General features: G+C 46.8%; 1 protein-coding gene across 1 annotated transcript in view; it reads right to left on the reverse strand.

The window, feature by feature from the left end:
* The window catches only part of Pkd1l2 (polycystin 1 like 2), a 91,801-nt gene that overhangs the window by 588 nt on the left and 74,975 nt on the right, over positions 1-16,238 (reverse strand). The window contains exons 35-41 of the mRNA XM_031336888.1: positions 15,271-15,598; positions 14,266-14,399; positions 12,658-12,785; positions 10,587-10,747; positions 4,138-4,348; positions 2,472-2,573; positions 1,890-2,021 (exon numbers count right to left, since the gene is read on the reverse strand). Of these exons, the coding sequence (XP_031192748.1) occupies positions 1,890-2,021; positions 2,472-2,573; positions 4,138-4,348; positions 10,587-10,747; positions 12,658-12,785; positions 14,266-14,399; positions 15,271-15,598 (1,196 nt within the window). The remainder of the gene's footprint in view (positions 1-1,889; positions 2,022-2,471; positions 2,574-4,137; positions 4,349-10,586; positions 10,748-12,657; positions 12,786-14,265; positions 14,400-15,270; positions 15,599-16,238) is intronic.

A 16,238-nucleotide genomic window follows, 5' to 3' on the forward strand; every position in this document is an offset into this window, starting at 1 on the left:
CCTCCCCAACTTGCTTCTTGGTCATGATGTTTGTGCAGGAATAGAAACCCTGACTAAGACAGTGGTAGAGCACATGTCTAGGATGCTCCAGGCTCTGGGTTTTATCCTCAGCACCACAAAGCAAACAAAAATAGCCTGTTTGTCCTAAGCCTAAAGCCACTAGGTTGTTCTAGGCTTGGGATGCCCTTCTACTGGGGCTCTCGCTCCACTGGGAAAGGGCAGGCTTCATGCTGTCTGCAGTGGGCCCTCTTCCTCTACTGAGCATGTCTAAGCTTCCCTGGACTTTATATCCCAAACTGGACAGAAAAAAGCCTCAGCCGGTTACTGCACTTGAACTTAAACACCAGCCGCCTTTCAGAGGTAACTGTCTCCCGCCTCACTCAAGCTTGCCATGTTCTCTTCCCTGTCACTATTACCCTTCTGCTTGCCCTACTCACCCCTCAGTCCAGACCAGCATGGGAGGGACTGGGATTCCTGAGGAATGAGAAACTAAGCAGGTGTTTCTCACTATGCCTTTCACATACTTAAACATAAATGACAGACAGACAGACAGACAGACAGACAGACAGACAGATAAACTTTAAACTAAAGAAAAAGGTATGGCTCCACAAACCTGTAATCCCAGCCCTTAGAGGTGAAGACAGGAGAATTTCAAGTTCAAATCCAGCCTGAGCTGTATTTCAAGATCCTGTCTCATTGATAAACAAATAAAGCAAAGCAAAAATACATTGTAGGAAATAAGACCGGCAGGCCAGACTTAAAGGCTGTAGACAAGGCCACACAGACATAGTGTCACAGGCCTGTAACCCCAGCACTTGGGAGGCAGAGGCAGAAGGCTGAAGCGTTCAAGACTAGCCTGGTGATACTCATGAGATCTTGTCTAAAGCAAAGTTACACATATATTATCAAGAGAGCCATCCTATTGTATTAGGGATTCACACTGCTCCAGCATAATACCACTTAACTAATTATATCAACAATGAGTCTATTCTCCAATGTGGTCCTTTATGGAAATAATAGAGCTTAGTTAGCACTCTGAAATGCTTAGTTAGCATTTCTGTAGATGGCAATAATTCAATCCATAATCATCATAACTCTCTCCAAAAAGGTTCTTAGACTATGAAAATATGGGCAATACTCAATTACAAAAAAGTATGTGGGCCAGGTGTGACAGTGTATGCATTTGATTCCATCACTAAGGAGGCAAAGCTATTTAATCTGTGTGTTAAAGACCAGCCTGATCTACAAATTTATATTTTTTAAAGAATGAGTTGCCAATGATAGGTACTACAACATGGATGAGCCTCAAAAATATCATCCTCAGGCTAGAGAGATGGCTCAGCAGTTATGAATACTTGTTTTGCCAGGCGGTGGTGGCGCACGCCTTTAATCCCAGCACTTGGGAGGCAGAGGCAGGCGGATTTCTGAGTTTGAGGCCAGCCTGGTCTACAGAATGAGCTCCAGGACAGCCAGGGCTACACAGAGAAATTCTGTCTCCAAAAGCCAAAAAAAAAAGAATACTTGTTTCTCTTTCTGAGGTCCCAGGTTCAATTCCTAGTATCCATAAAGAGCAGATCACAACCACCTGTAACTCCAGTTCCTGGGAATTCTACAAACTTTTCTGGCCTTCACAGGAACTGCATGCAGATGGTGCACATACAAACAGACAGGCACACACACATACACAGAAAAATTTTTTAAAAACATAGCAAATTAAAAATAGATTGTCCTAAGAGGAAGCAGACAGATGGGAAAACGTGCACAGGTGTGCAGGATCGTGCGCACGCACGAACACACACACACACACACACACACACACACACACACACACACACACACAAACATACTCAAGAGCTCGTTTATGAGAAGACTGGGTCAAAGGAATTTACCTGGTCAGACTTTTGTTCCTCGCTGAAGGCCACCAGAATGACAGAGATAAACAGATTCAGTACCACAAATGTCATAAAAACTATGCAGGACCCAATGAGAAGGGAGCCAAGAATGGGGCTATAATCCAGGACCTACGGGGAAGAAAGCCAGTCATTCCCCTTTCACTCAGCAGCAAGTCAGGGTGTCTGAGCTGAGCAGAGTGGGGATAGTGGCCTCTGTCTGGGGCAGGAAGCCTGGCCTGAGCTCCCGGAGCTGCCCTAGAGTGGGAGGGACTGCATCCCGGCCCACCCCTGCTTCCTCCAAAAACAGGCACCATATCTAGCCAGGACTGGGCACTTCTACAGCCTAGCGTGGCCCTCCTGAGGGTCTGATAGTTCTTCTGTAAGCAGGAGCCCCCAGAGTCGGCTGTCTAAGGGTGTGGGGAGGCGGGGTTTTTTTTCGGTCTAGAGAAGCCCCATGCTTGCCAGGCACTGCATTCAAGCTGCCATAGGGAAAGGTGAGCTGGAAGCGATTTTTCAAAGTTTCACGAAGATTTGACACAGATTGCAGAGGCCATGCCCACCCCACCCCACCCCCATTACCTCTTCGTAGTTGAAGATCCCCAGTTGAAGGCTGATCATTGCTTCTGCTGCATCCAAGAGGGTTTTGTAGGAACGGAGTTTCCAACCAAATACTAAATTTGACTGTCACGAAAAGAATATTCATGAACAGGAAAAGAAAGCACAAAGTCTACCCCTCCTCCAGTTCTGACGTTTGAGACACTCAATCTGGCCACATTGTGGGCACCTATGTGGTCATACAAGTGAATATTTTTACACACCCAGTTCAATATGAGATGTGGACCTGTGCATACATGACTATATATACATTGTGAGTGTGTGCGTGATTCTGTGGGCATTGATACATACACATATGAATTTGTGTATATGTAGGTTTGTATGTAATGTGCTCTGGAAGTGTTTGACCCAAGATCTTGCCTGCATTCTTAGCCTCCCAATGACAGCTAACTTCTGTACCCACCAGCATGGGAGTATCTGGACATTTCAGGGGCTCAGGTCCTCCTTGTCCAACCCTCTGCATCATTTAGCAGATCATGGCTCAGTGATGGCACTGGCTGCTCTCATGCCCCAACCTCTCTGCTGTAGGGGAGGATGAGAGGAGATCTCCCACCATGCTTTCTCTCATTTCCCCAAGACTGTCCCAGGGCTGTGGTAGCAGAGGAAAGCTCAGAACTCCCTCCTTTTGAGTTGGTGGCTTCTGGCTCCACAGGATTTCTGCCATGTCCCTGAGCTTTGAATGGAAGGCTGGGTAGATCCACAGGAGTCAGGGCATTTACAGGAGACTGTTTAGGAGAGAGCACCCGTTCGCAGGCCCTCCACCCTTCTCTCAGTGCACTTCACTGACTGGGATGGAAGGTGGAAGGAGAGATGAACAGGCAAAGCAGAGATGGCTAGAGTGTACAATGGGAGGGGAGCACAGACAAAGCAGCTCAGGCTGATGCTGCACAGGACCTGAGGGGTGACAACTGCTAGACTGGACTAAGCTTAGCTGAAATAAGATGAAGATGGGGCTAAAGGTCAAAGACAAACAGGGACACAGAACTGTGTCGGAAAACCGTGGACCTTCTAAGCTTCCGAGTTGGAATATGTATTTGGACAGACAGCAAGAAGAGGTCAGAAAGAGTCTCTGCTTTCCTTATTACTTGATAATAAGAAAGAGTGGTAGACTCTGTGGTTCATGGCCATCAGCTTTCTTTCTAGTGACAAACATGCAATTGTCAACATGTAGTGTCGAGGAGCCCAATGAAAGAATGTTGGCACTACAGAGTCTAAATATTTATGACACCATGGCCTCACTCTCACCTCCCCACCCTTGCCCTAGCTCAAGGAGGCGGTGGCCTGATTCACCCACCTATGCTGTAGGAACTTACTGCTCATGCCTAGAAAGCAACTGGAGTATCAAACCCCGCAGTCTGAGAAGGGCTGGCTGTAGAAAACAGCCCGTCAGGAGAGACCATGGGCTCTTTTAGTCTCAGACCTCACCCTCACACCCTTTTTACTGAGGTTTCCAGTCTTGGATCTTAAAGGTGGCAATTTCATAAGCTCCGGGTTCACAGATCCTGGATTCACAAGCTCTGTCATTTCCTTTGGATTCCCAGTCTCCCCCTAACCCTGACTGGCCACAGTACCAAGTAGCCTTTCCTTCCACCAAGACCTGCCCTGAGGTGTTCCCACGGGAGGCGCTCACCGCAATGGAATACGCCAGGAGCATGACAAGAATGATGGTGACAAAGCCTGAGATGTCACCCCAGGCGCGGCGCAGTGCTGATGTGATCATGTTCATTTTGGGATTCAACCTGAGCAAGTGCCAAAGCTTCACTGTGGACAGCAGGACGAGGAAGGCGATGACGTAACCAAGCACAGCATCAGCCGCTGCTGTCTCACTGAAACTGATTCCCCTGTGGGAACACAATGGGAAGGCCCCACCTCAGATACCAGAGGAGCATGGCTGGAGTCCATCCAGATTCAGGGTCAGATTTACCATGATCTCAGAGGTCATCATGTCCTGAAAGTGGCCTGGGAGACAAAGTAGTTCCAACTCCCCCCAAGTCAGGTGGTGGTGGTGGTGGTGGTGGTGGTGGTGGTGGTGGTGATGGGAATAAGAATGATAGTAGCAGATGTACCAACAAGGTGGCTCAGTGGATAAAAGTAAGCCTGGCTACCTAAGTTGATTCCCAGACCCCGTGTAAATGTGGTACAGCTGGAAGCAGATAGCCAACTCTTGAAAGTTGTCTTCTGACCTCCACACATGTGCTGTGGCATGTCTGTGCTCCCCAACAAATAATTGTAAATAAAATAAAATATGGTGCATGCCTGTAATCCCAGCACCTGGGAGGCAGAGGCAGGCAGATGTCTGTGAGTTCAAATGCAGCCTGGACTACATGGTGAGTTCTGTGATAGCTGTGTTCAGACCCCATCTCAAAAACAAACAAAAAAGTCAAAATAGGTTAATATATCAATTAAAATAAAAGAACAATAGTGGTGGTGGTACTGATGATGGTGTTGGTGATGATGGAGTGATGGAGATGTAACAGTGATGACGACGACAAAGATGAAAGTGATGCTGCTGGTGATGTTGGTGACCACAATGATGGTGAGGATGCTGGGGATGGGGATAATGTGGTCTTGAAGATCCAGGGGTTTGTTCCCAGGACTTTTAACCAGTAGTCTTGATCCTTGGCTGCAGAGCTATAGGATGGTGAAAGAGGACTATGTCAGAGGTGGGGGTTGGGAGGATGGAGAGAAGAGTCTTTTGCGACCCTTCACCTCCCTGCTTTGGGTCACTAAATGCCACTGACTTATTTGAGTGTCTGTCCCCAGCTGCCCTCATATGGAAGAAGCACAAAGAGGGGGAGGAAGATCCCCCCCTATTTGTTGTGCTAAATGAGAATCCAATTTGCTTTGTGTCATTGAACTTCAAGATAAAGCAGGTCCTGTTGTCCCTGTTTCACAGATGACAGAGAGTTGGCACACGGTCACTCAGCTAGGGATGGACATGATGGCTTCTGAGGGCAGGGGTGAGTTGGAATCCAAGTGCGTCTGATCTCAAAGCCCTCCGTTCTCCATCTGTGCCGTCATATTCCAAATTCTGTCTGATACTAGGGTTGTTTTGAAGCAGGCTTTCATGTTGCCCAGGGTGGCCCCAAACTTATGGAGGATGACCTTAAGGTTTTGAACCTCCCACCTCAGCCTCACAAGTGCTAGGATTTCCGGTGTGTAACTCCGTGCTCAAGCCAGTGCTGATACACAGGTTCTCTATCAGCTTCTATTAACTACTCAGTAACGAGTTTCACCAAGCTAGTTTTTGTACATGCATGTGATGTGTTTGGATCATGTGTTTTTACTCTGGTCTCTTAACCTCTCTTGTCCCTTTATCTGCCTCCTGCTGGTCTCCTTCCTAAGCACCCCTCCCCCTTGCTTCTAGTCCTTTGGGTTTTTGTTTTGGTGAGCCAATGGGTTCAACTAGAGTTGTTGTTTACATATATACCAGCAACTAACCAGAGTTTACAGCTTTTAAAACCTGTTTCTCTAATCGGTACATTTAAGTTTTCTTATTTGTTTTAGACAGAGTTTCTCTGTGTAGCCCTGGCTGTCCTGGAACTGGCTTTTGTAGACCAGGCTGGCTTTGAATTCACAGAGATCTGTCTGCTTCTGCCTTCCAAGTGCTGGAATTAAAGGCCTCCACCACCACCGCCCAGTGATATTTTTAAGTTTTATGCAGACATACCACATTTCTCATTTATTGAAAAAGTTACATCCATTTTATGGGAGCAACCTTGCTATCAGGCCCAGAGCCTCTGCCAAAGGGCCTCTGCCAAAGCTTTCCCATACTCCACCTGGGATCAGCAGCCCAACAGAGCAGCTTTCTGTAGGGAACCTGGCAGGGTTCTGGCTTTGTCCTTTTAGGTCCTAGTCAGGCCTGAGTGAGAAGCATCGTACTACAACAGTCTCCAGCCTTCCAGAACATTCCTCCTGTCTGAGCAAACTGGAACTGCTGGTATGGATGGGTCCTTCTTCCTTTGGCTTCTTTGAGTATGTCCCTGTTCCTAATCCTGAGTGAGCGAGATGGCTCAGTGGGCAAAGGTGCTCACCAGCAAGGCTGATGACCTGAGTTTGATCTTAGACACCTACACAATGGAGAGAGCTAGCTCTCTCAAGCTGACCTTTGATGTCCACACGAATGCCCCCCTCCACACACATATACTAAGTAAATAAGTATAATTAGCAAAATAAAATATCCAGTCCCCACTCATGTCATTAGATTGCTTAATCTGTGGAAACAATAATTCGTGGGCCCTTGTCTGAGAAGTCAATTAGTGCCAATTTCAGCATGCCTCTCAACTTTGGCTACATATTAGAATAAGCCAGAAGAGTGATAAAATACCGATTCCAGAGCGCCACCTCTGGACATCACGAACAAGTCTAGGAGGCAATGTGAGCCCCAGGCCCAGCTCCCTTCCTTCCAGAATCCTACTGGGAACTGGGGCTGAGAAGCACCGGGTTGCAGAGACTATGAAACAAATCACTTGGTCTTAAAAGATAGTTTATTAATGGATGTGAGAGACAGCTCTGAGGTTAAGAAAACTAGCTGCTCTTCCATAAGACCCATGTTCAATTCCCAGTACTCAGACGGTGAACTCACAAAGATATAACTTCATTTCCAAAGAATCCAACACTGGCTTCTGGCCTCCTTGAGCACTACCAGGCACACATGTGATGCACAGACATACATTTAGGCAAAATATCCATTGTGATGGTTTGAATATGCTTGGCCCAGGGGGGGGCACTATTAGGAGATGTGGAGTAGTGGAGGCGTGACACTAGTTGGAGTAGATGTGGCCTTGTTGGAGGAAGTATGTCACCATGGGCATGAGCTTTAAGACTTTCATCCTAGGTCCCTGGAAGCCAGTCTTCTCCTAGAAGTTCCTATCCTTGGAACAAGATATAGAACTCTCAGCTCCTCCTGAACCATGCCTACCTGGATGCTGCCATACTCCTACCTTGGTGATAATGGACTAAACCTCTGAACCTGTAAGCCAGATCCAATTAAACATTGTCCTTATAAGAGTTGCCATGGTCTTGGTGTCTGTTCACAGCAGTAAAACCCTAAGATACCCATACAAATAAAAATATTTTTTAAAATAAATAAAAGTATCTTATTAAAATTCAGAACTTGGGCTGGGGGTTGTCTCAATAGCAGAGTATGTACTTAGCATACGGCAAGACCCTGGGTTTGATCCTAAGCAAAAGGAAGGGAAAAAGAGAAAGACCCAGGTGGGGGGTTAGAGGGAGAGAGGATGAATAAATTGGGCCGTCACTGTAGAAAGAAAGCATATCTATTTAAAAAGTTCTTTTAGGTTCTGAAGAAGATAAAAAACAAAACCAAGCCGGGCGGTGGTGGCGCACGCCTTTAATCCCAGCACTCAGGAGGCAGAGGCAGGCGGATTTCTGAATTCGAGGCCAGCCTGGTCTACAGAGTGAGTTCCAGGACAACCAGGACTACACAGAGAAACCCTGTCTCGAAAAAACCAAAAAAAAAAAAAAAAAAAAAAAAAAAAAAAAAAAAAACCAAAACCAAACCACGAAGGCTTGGTTAAAATAACTGACAGACCTGTAACCTTAGCTATTCGAGGGGTCAAGGCAGGAAGTTCAGAAGTTCAAGAACTGCATGGACTACAGAGCAAGTTCAAAGGCAGCCTGGGAGACCCAGTGACACCTGACTCAGGTTGGTTTTTTTTGTTGTTGTTTGTTTTTTTTTAAAGTAAAACTAAGATTGGGGTGGGAGTGTGGTTCCCTGTAAACTGCTTGCCTGGCATGTGTGAGGTCCCAGTTTCAAGCCCTCACACTGAAAAACAGAACCTAAAATCCCTTGGCTCCTAGATGAATAAAGTTATCAAATTCAACGAAGTGTTTCAAACTAATCTTCAAACTGAAAGCTCTTAGGCCTGCTGGGATCAGAAGTAGGGCAATTACCTAGGATGAGTGAGGCCCTGGGTTTAAGGGTTTGGTCAGCAGCACCAGTAACATGCACACACACACACACACACACACACACACACACACACACACACACACACACACACTTAATGGTTTTCTAAGGAACTTGAGTTTGGTTCCCAGCACCTACATTGTTCAGTTCATAACTCTTTCTCTTCTGGCTTCTGCATGTACCCAGACTCATTCAGCAGGCACTCACACAGACACAGACATAAGTAAAAGTCTTAAAAAAAAAATAAACAAAGCCAGGCAGTGTTGGTGCTCGCCTTTAATCCCAGCACTTGGGAGGCAGAGGCAGGCAGATTTCTGAGTTCGAGGCCAGCCTAGTCTACAGAGTGAATTCCAGGACAGCCATGGCTACACAGAGAAACCCTGTCTCGAAAAACCAAACCAAACCAAACAAACAAACAAACAAAAATGAACTCAAACTCAGACACTACTTAGGTTTCTACAAACCTGCAGGTTTTCTGACACCTGCTGTAAAGGGAGCTCTCTAAAGTTGGTCCAAGAGCCAAGAAAAGAACAAGCTGGTCTGTCTCTGTGTGTGTGTGTGTGTGTGTGTGTCAAGATTAAAGGATGAAGTGACTGGATGAAGGAATGAGTTTCATGGTGCTGAGGCACCATGGTCCATGACCTCATAGTCAACCTGCTGCAAATTCAGCATTGTTTCTCCAAGAACCCAGTCTTTGTGCCCCAGGCAGTCAGCTCTTTTTGAAGAGGGCCAAAGAGTCCCTACTAGGAGATCCATGGGCCAGATAGTCTCTGTCTCAGTGACCCAACAGTGCCACTGTACTAGAAAAGCAGCCATAGGCAGTATGTGAGCAAACAGGTGTGCCCCACATTGTGATAAAACTTTCATTTGTAGCGGGGCATGGAGGCACATGTTTGTAGTCCCAGCACTAGAGAGAGGAAGCAGGAGGACCAGGAACTCACAGCCATCTGCATGAGCAGATGCTCCTAGCCCTGACTCTTCTGGCCCTGTTGTTGGATTTTGAATTAAAGAGTCCTCTCTACCTGGAAGTGGAACAAAAGAGGGTAATGTGCATGTGTCTGTGTGTATGTGTGTGTGTGAATATGATCAAAGTATATTAGATGCATATATGAAAATGTCACAATGAAGACTGTAGATGGAGAGATGGCTCAGCAGTTAAGAGCACTAACTGCTCTTCCAGAAGTCCTGAGTTCAATTCATCAACCACATGGTGGCTTACAACCATCTGTAATGGGATCCAATGCACTCTTCTAGTATGTCTGATGACAGCTACCAAGTACTCATATAGATACAAATAAATAAATAAATAAATAAATAAATAAATAAATAAGAAAATGCCACAATGAAAGCCACTGTTATATATTTATAGTGAAAGACCCATGAGGGGAGACCCCCACTCAAATCTGGGGAGGACATGCACCCAAGGAATCACGAGAGACCGTCTTGATGTAATTACAAGAGGTAGTTTTTAATTTCGGGGCGCTCCGGGCCGGCACCACACCTATCTCATGCAGGAGATAGTGGAGCCGACCACGAGGCTCAAAAGTTCGGGGTTTATATAGGGAAAAGGTCTGGGGGAACAAAGGAATCAGTGTGGCCATACATGATTGGCTAGTTCAAATATTAACTATTACGTGCAGAACAGAGTGGAAAATTCCTGAAGTTGGTGTTAATCTGAGTCAACAAAACATCTGACCTTAAACCCTATCTAAGAGGACCCACTACCCAGTGTCTGCCCAGACATGTCCTTGCATGCTTTCTTTTCTATATCTTTTTAGCCTGTTAGTTCCCAGAATGTCTTAACAGCTTGCTTATTTTTGCCCAGGCTTATTTGGACATATTCGACCTTGGTCCACTGTGTTTTTCTCAAACCTGCAATTTTCTCATTAGCCAGCACAATAAATTTAACTCTTTCAATAGCACACACTTATAATTTGTAGCAATTAATACGCACTAATTTAAAAACAAGAAATGCAAGAGTTCACTCCAGTTTTATAAGTCTCAGGCCTCAAGCGTGACTCTAACAGCAGCTGCAGTTATACCTGCGAGGACTGCCCTCTGCCCACTTGGTTTCCAAAACCTCTTTCTGACAGGTATAAGAAGGAGAGGCAGGGGAGGGCCTGGGAAGCAGAGAAGTTGCCACATACTCGCCCCTGTGCTTCCGGTAGTGCTGGAGGTCTCGATCTGCCAGGATAGTTCTCTTTACAAATACCACGAGGGCGCTCCAGCTGGCCATGATGATGGCCAGTTCCAGAAGATTCCACTTGCTGCAAAAGTAACCCCACTTCTGCTTCCTCATGAGCTTGCCCTGGAAAAGGGTCCAGAGAGATTCTGCTTAAGGCTGTGGCAATGTCTGTCCCTTCAGGCCTGAGGCCTCCAGAGGATGTTACCCTGGCCCCGCCCCACATACACAGACTCCCTGGAGATCTCTCCTGAACCTGCTCCGGGTAACTCTGGCTACCAGACTTGTGCCTGTAAATACAATAGCTAAGAATGTGTGTATATCTAAGCCTGGGGTCTGAGGCTTTCTAGGCACGTGCTCTGCCACTGAGTTATATCCTCAGCCATCTTTTACTTTTTATCTTGAGATAGGCTCTTGATAAGGTGCCCAGCCAGGGCCCTGAACTAGCTCTGTAGCCCAAGCTGCCCAGCAACTGACGATCTTCCTGCTTCTGCTTCCCAAGCTCAGGGATTACAGGTATGTGCCATATCCAGTTGGGTATCCTGCTTGAAGAGGCTCGGGTTGTCTCATGGGAGATTAGGGTGAAGGTCAGATGGCAGACTCTGGCTTCACATTCCAGATTTGGGGGCTGAGAGTTTAGCTCACTGATTAAAAAAACAAACCACTTGTCTACAAGCAGGTAGTCATGGGAAATAAGCTAACCTTGGTAAAATAAGATCTATGGGCTTTTGTGTCTTCCTCTGAATGCCAGAGCCAAGATGATCTTTCTTTTGGTTTTTTGTTTTGTTTTGGTTTGGTTTTGGTTTTTCGAGACAGGGTTTCTCTGTATAGCTCTGGCTGTCCTGGAACTCACTCTGTAGACCAGGCTGGCCTAGAACTTAGAAATCCACCTGCCTCTGCCTCCCAAGTGCTGGGATTAAAGGTGTGCGCCACCACCACCTGGCTGGATCTTTCTTTTGTTAAGAAAGCAAATAATATCCTTAGCATAGTGCCTACTTCATAGGCAAACACCAAACATACTACCTGGATTTTCTTTATTCATGGCTGGCTCGTGTGTGTGTGTGTGTGTGTGTGTGTGTGTGTGTGTGTGTGTGTGTGAGAGAGAGAGAGAGAGAGAGAGAGAGAGAGAGAGAGAGAGAGAGAGAAGGAGAGGTGTCAGATGACAACTTATGGGAGTGGATTCTCTTCTGCCATGTGAAACTCCGATCACCAGGCTTACCCACTGACCCATCTCACCAGCCTGTCCTGACTTTAAAGAAGTCGTTAGGTTAGGCCAAGCACCGTGGCTCACACCTGGAATCTCAGAAGTTTGGAGGCCAAAACAAGAAGATTGCAGCCTACAAGCTACATAGTAAATTCCAGACTACCTGGAGCTATAGAGTGAGACCCTGCCTCCAAAAACAGAATGAACAAACAACAGAAAAAGGAAAAGCAAGAAATTAACACATGGCTGAGGCAGAGCAGAAAATGGATGGTAACCAAGATTCCCTGTTTAGATATCCCGTGTACATTTGTGGGGAAGGAGAACTCCTCGTCCACTTCAGGTAAGGTATGACATCTTTATGCTCTCATAGTGCAACATGGTAGTGAAGGTGGTTATGGGTACTAGGCCCACAGGTAAGGAAAGAAAAAACCCCATATGCTAAGTTCAGACAACCTCAACTACAGGGACACTCACTTCTGCTTCTCATCATCCCTTCACCTAAGATTTTCGAAGCTTTCAAGTCAGAAGACGTAGGACCAATGAAGACCCACCTAGGGAGGACCAAGCCTAAGGTGTCAAGTCAGGTCCTTGGGAATACCAACCCTAGTCCTTCCTGCCATAGCCTGGATTGGCACTCAGGAGCAATAGGTCTGCCAGGCAAGTGCCTGGGGTAAAACCAAAAAACAACCAAGCAAAACAAAACAAAACAAAAACAAAAACCCAACCAAACAAAAAACCCTTTTCGTCCTGCCTCAGACCCCCACCTCTGGAAGTGGGAAGGCAGAGGGATGAGCCTCCTTATCTCTGCCCGCTGCGCCCTCATCCCCCTCACCTGCACCACCATGTAGTAGAAGAGGAAGAGGAAGTAAAGGAGCTCAGCCGCCACCACGAAAGGATGCCAGCCATCCGTGAAGGGGTACAGGCGCAGGCTGTGCAGGGTCACATGTGAGAAGAAAGTACCTGGGGAGAAAGGTGCCTCCTGTTCACTTGTCTATTGGAGTCCCATCTTCTGACCAGTTCAGGCCGCGGAACTCCAGCCCTCTCAAGCTTGGCAAGGGGAAGACAGATGTCCTTAGGACAAGGAGGTACAAGGGACAAAGTTGGACATGAACAGGATGCCAAGGACATTGGACAAGACTTAAAAGGAGCTGCTCCAGAAAGCACAGGAGACCTTCCACTTCTGCAGTAGATCTGTGTGCACAGCCCCTCACAGAGACCATCTTCTATCAACCTCCCTACACTGCTCATTGATGTCACCCTCCTCACAGAGCTTCCCTGAAGATCATCAGGGGTCCATACTGCAAGCCAACCTTCGTGTGAGTTATCTGCCATCATTTATAAATCTTTCTTAGTTTGAGATATGATCTTACCATACCCCTAGTTGACCTGGAAGTCCCCCATGTAGATGAAGCTGGCCTTGAACTCACAGACAACAAGGGCCTTGTAGCAAGATCTCACATATACATACATACATACAACACACACACACACATAGACACAATGTGTATGTGTATGTATGTTTAATCTAGTGGGGATGGTTTGATTAAAAATACACCATATGCATCATACTGTATGCATGTGTGAAATTCTAAAAGGATAAAGTATGTGTTTTTAAAATTTAGGCTGATTGTGGAAGCTCCCCAGTATAGTCTCAGTAATCAGGAATTAGAGCATGTAAGTTTGAAGCCCATCTAGGCTACCTGAGACTCTGTCTCAAAATAGGCAAACAAATGAAATAGCAATTGAGTACTTAAATTAAATGTTCAGTGTTTGTAACAGAAGAAGTTGAATTCTGGGCAAACTGAGTATTAGCTGAGAAGGTTTTCAGTTGATTTTTGGTATGGTAGTTTGTAATAAACATTTAAAAAGATAGCAGATGAACCAGGCAGTAGTGGCACACGCCTTTAATCCCAACACTTGGGAGGCAGAGGCAGGTGGATTTCTGAGTTCTAGGTCAGCCTGGTCTACAGAGTGAGTTCCAGGACAGCCAGGGCTACACAGAGAAACCCTGTCTCAAAAAACCAAAAAAAAAAAAAGATGGCAGATGGGGAAAAAGAATAAACAGAAAGTATAAAATGCCATCACAGCAGTTAGGGTGAGCATCGAGTTCAAACCTCTGGCCACAGTTGTGTGATTGCTGGTTGGACAGAGATGCTCGATGTGCTCCCCACTGTGGGATTAAGAGATGGATAAGCTACCTTCTCACTTATCTGAATTCCCTTAATATAATGAAAGAAAGAGACCAGGCCAGAGTAGGAAAGGACAGTTGGCTGGGGTATCACTGATGCCTTGCTGTCGGGTCCCCAGAGATTCATGATCCCATTGCGAGGTGAACCTAGACCCCCACCACAACTTCCCTGGACCCCAGTCCCTGAGGCAGCAGGACCCAGCTATAGGGGTAAGGATCCAGGGTAGGCATTCCAGGAGAGATGGCTCTTACCCAGGCCACTGGTCTCCAGTGTGAGTGTGACACAGCAGAACAGATTCACGTTGGCGTTGTAGACAGTGAACTCCACAAACACTGCTCTGGTCAGGGTGTCCAGCCAGCTGTTGTCAAAGAGGTACTGGAGAATCCTGTGGAGGAAGGGAGTGCTTGGGCATCTTCATTCTCCTTGGAGAATGGAGGCTCCCTGCCCATGAAACCCTGGATGAGCTAGGGTTTATTGTTTAAACCTTCTCTTCTGCTCTGATCCTGGGCTACATGGCTACCTTTTGGGGGACGGTCACCATTTGCCAGCCACCAGGTGTGTTAGCTTGTGTAGTCTCCTGAACAGAGGTTCTCAAGGGAGTCCCCAGTCAACATTTGTAGCATATTGTGAATACAGACTCTCAGGCTCTGTCAGATACATCAGAAAAGCTAGGTCAGGGTGCAGGAGTGCATGCTTGGATGTGACCTATCCAGGGAAGTGGAATGCTTCTTTTAAGTCAAAGAGCCATAGTGTTCTAGAGGAACCCCATTGAAGCACTGGGACCCAGGCAGTAGCTGCAACTGTGGGGGGGTGTCCTCTGGGATAGCACCTTATATGGGATCAGGTCCCGTAGAACTCAGCCTGGTGTAATAAAAAGAGCAATGTGCCCTAGGATCCCGACTGCCTCTTGGGTAAGAGACTAACTTCTTCAAGCGTTGGTCTCCTGGTTCACAGTGGCACTAGCATCAGTCCGATATCAGCCACGCTATCATGAAAAAAGGAAATTATGTGTGTGCACATACAGGCAGAGGGCCTTGCCTCCCAGGTCTGGGATGTGCCTGAAATACTTGGGGTCTGGAATACTTCCTGAATGATTATTGCTCCACCTCCCCCTCTACACCCCCCCAACACACACAGTGGCATGAATGAACTCTGCTTTGACTTATTTTGAAGGCAGCATTCTCTACTCCACCAGTCCACCCGGCACTCTCAACATACAACATCACTGAGCTAGAAAAGAACCAAGTGGTTCTTACCTTGAGGCACTTTGGTGATCAGTTCCCAAGGGGACCACATAGCCTCCTCCCCCGTACACAGTAAGTTTGCCCCACATGGGGTAACCCCGGCGTTGGCTCTGGCTCTGGTACCGCCACGCCTGAGGGAAGCCATTGATGTTATTGTGGGCAGAGGCATTCCAGCCTTCTCCATAGTCTGCTAGGTCTTCAACATCCAGGGAATATGGCGCATGGCATCCATCAAAAGAATCCTGTAACTGCTGGGCAACAGTGCAAGAGCTTTCCTGGACCCTCACTTGGCGAATGTGGGCACTGCCAACCAACTTGGCGTTCCCGTCAGTGACAAAGCCTAAAGATGAGAACCAGGAGGGCAAGTGTAGCATCGGAAAGCATCCTAACACATCCCAGGCTCCCTCACCCAGATGTGCATATGATTATGGGTGTAGCCGTCAGAGAGATAAGCATTCGGCTAGAACATGGACCTGCCCCTTTAAGACCCTGGGCACTCTTGAGAAGGGATTAGGTCACACCTCCATGCAGCTCTCTCTGGGACAGAATTAAGCAGTACTTCTGTGCTGTGGTTTTATGCCTTCCGGTTTATGGTCCTAACCGGTACTCTGGCTCTTCCATGCTCTTTGTAATGTATGCTGTTCTCAATGAAATCACATTACACAAAACTTCCCGTCCCCTAAAAGCATATAAAGTCTGATACATCCTTTGTTCTGGGGATTGCCCTTCAGATTTCTCAGAAGACTCTTCATAGAACTTCCCTGGGAGTTCTCTCTGAAGGCACTTCTCTGGCCTCCTCCTCTTTCCACCATTCCTCTCATGGTACTCTTCATATTCTCTGTGTCTGTCTGTCTGTCTGTCTTCTAAACTCTCCTCACCTCTCCCTGTGGTCTCTCTCTATATCCCTGGCTGTCCTAGAACTCACAGAGATTCACTTGCCTCTGCTTCCCAAGTCCTGGGATTAAAGACTCTGGCCACCC

Source organism: Mastomys coucha, unplaced genomic scaffold, assembly GCF_008632895.1.
Source record: "Mastomys coucha isolate ucsf_1 unplaced genomic scaffold, UCSF_Mcou_1 pScaffold22, whole genome shotgun sequence".
Lineage (NCBI taxonomy): Eukaryota > Metazoa > Chordata > Mammalia > Rodentia > Muridae > Mastomys > Mastomys coucha.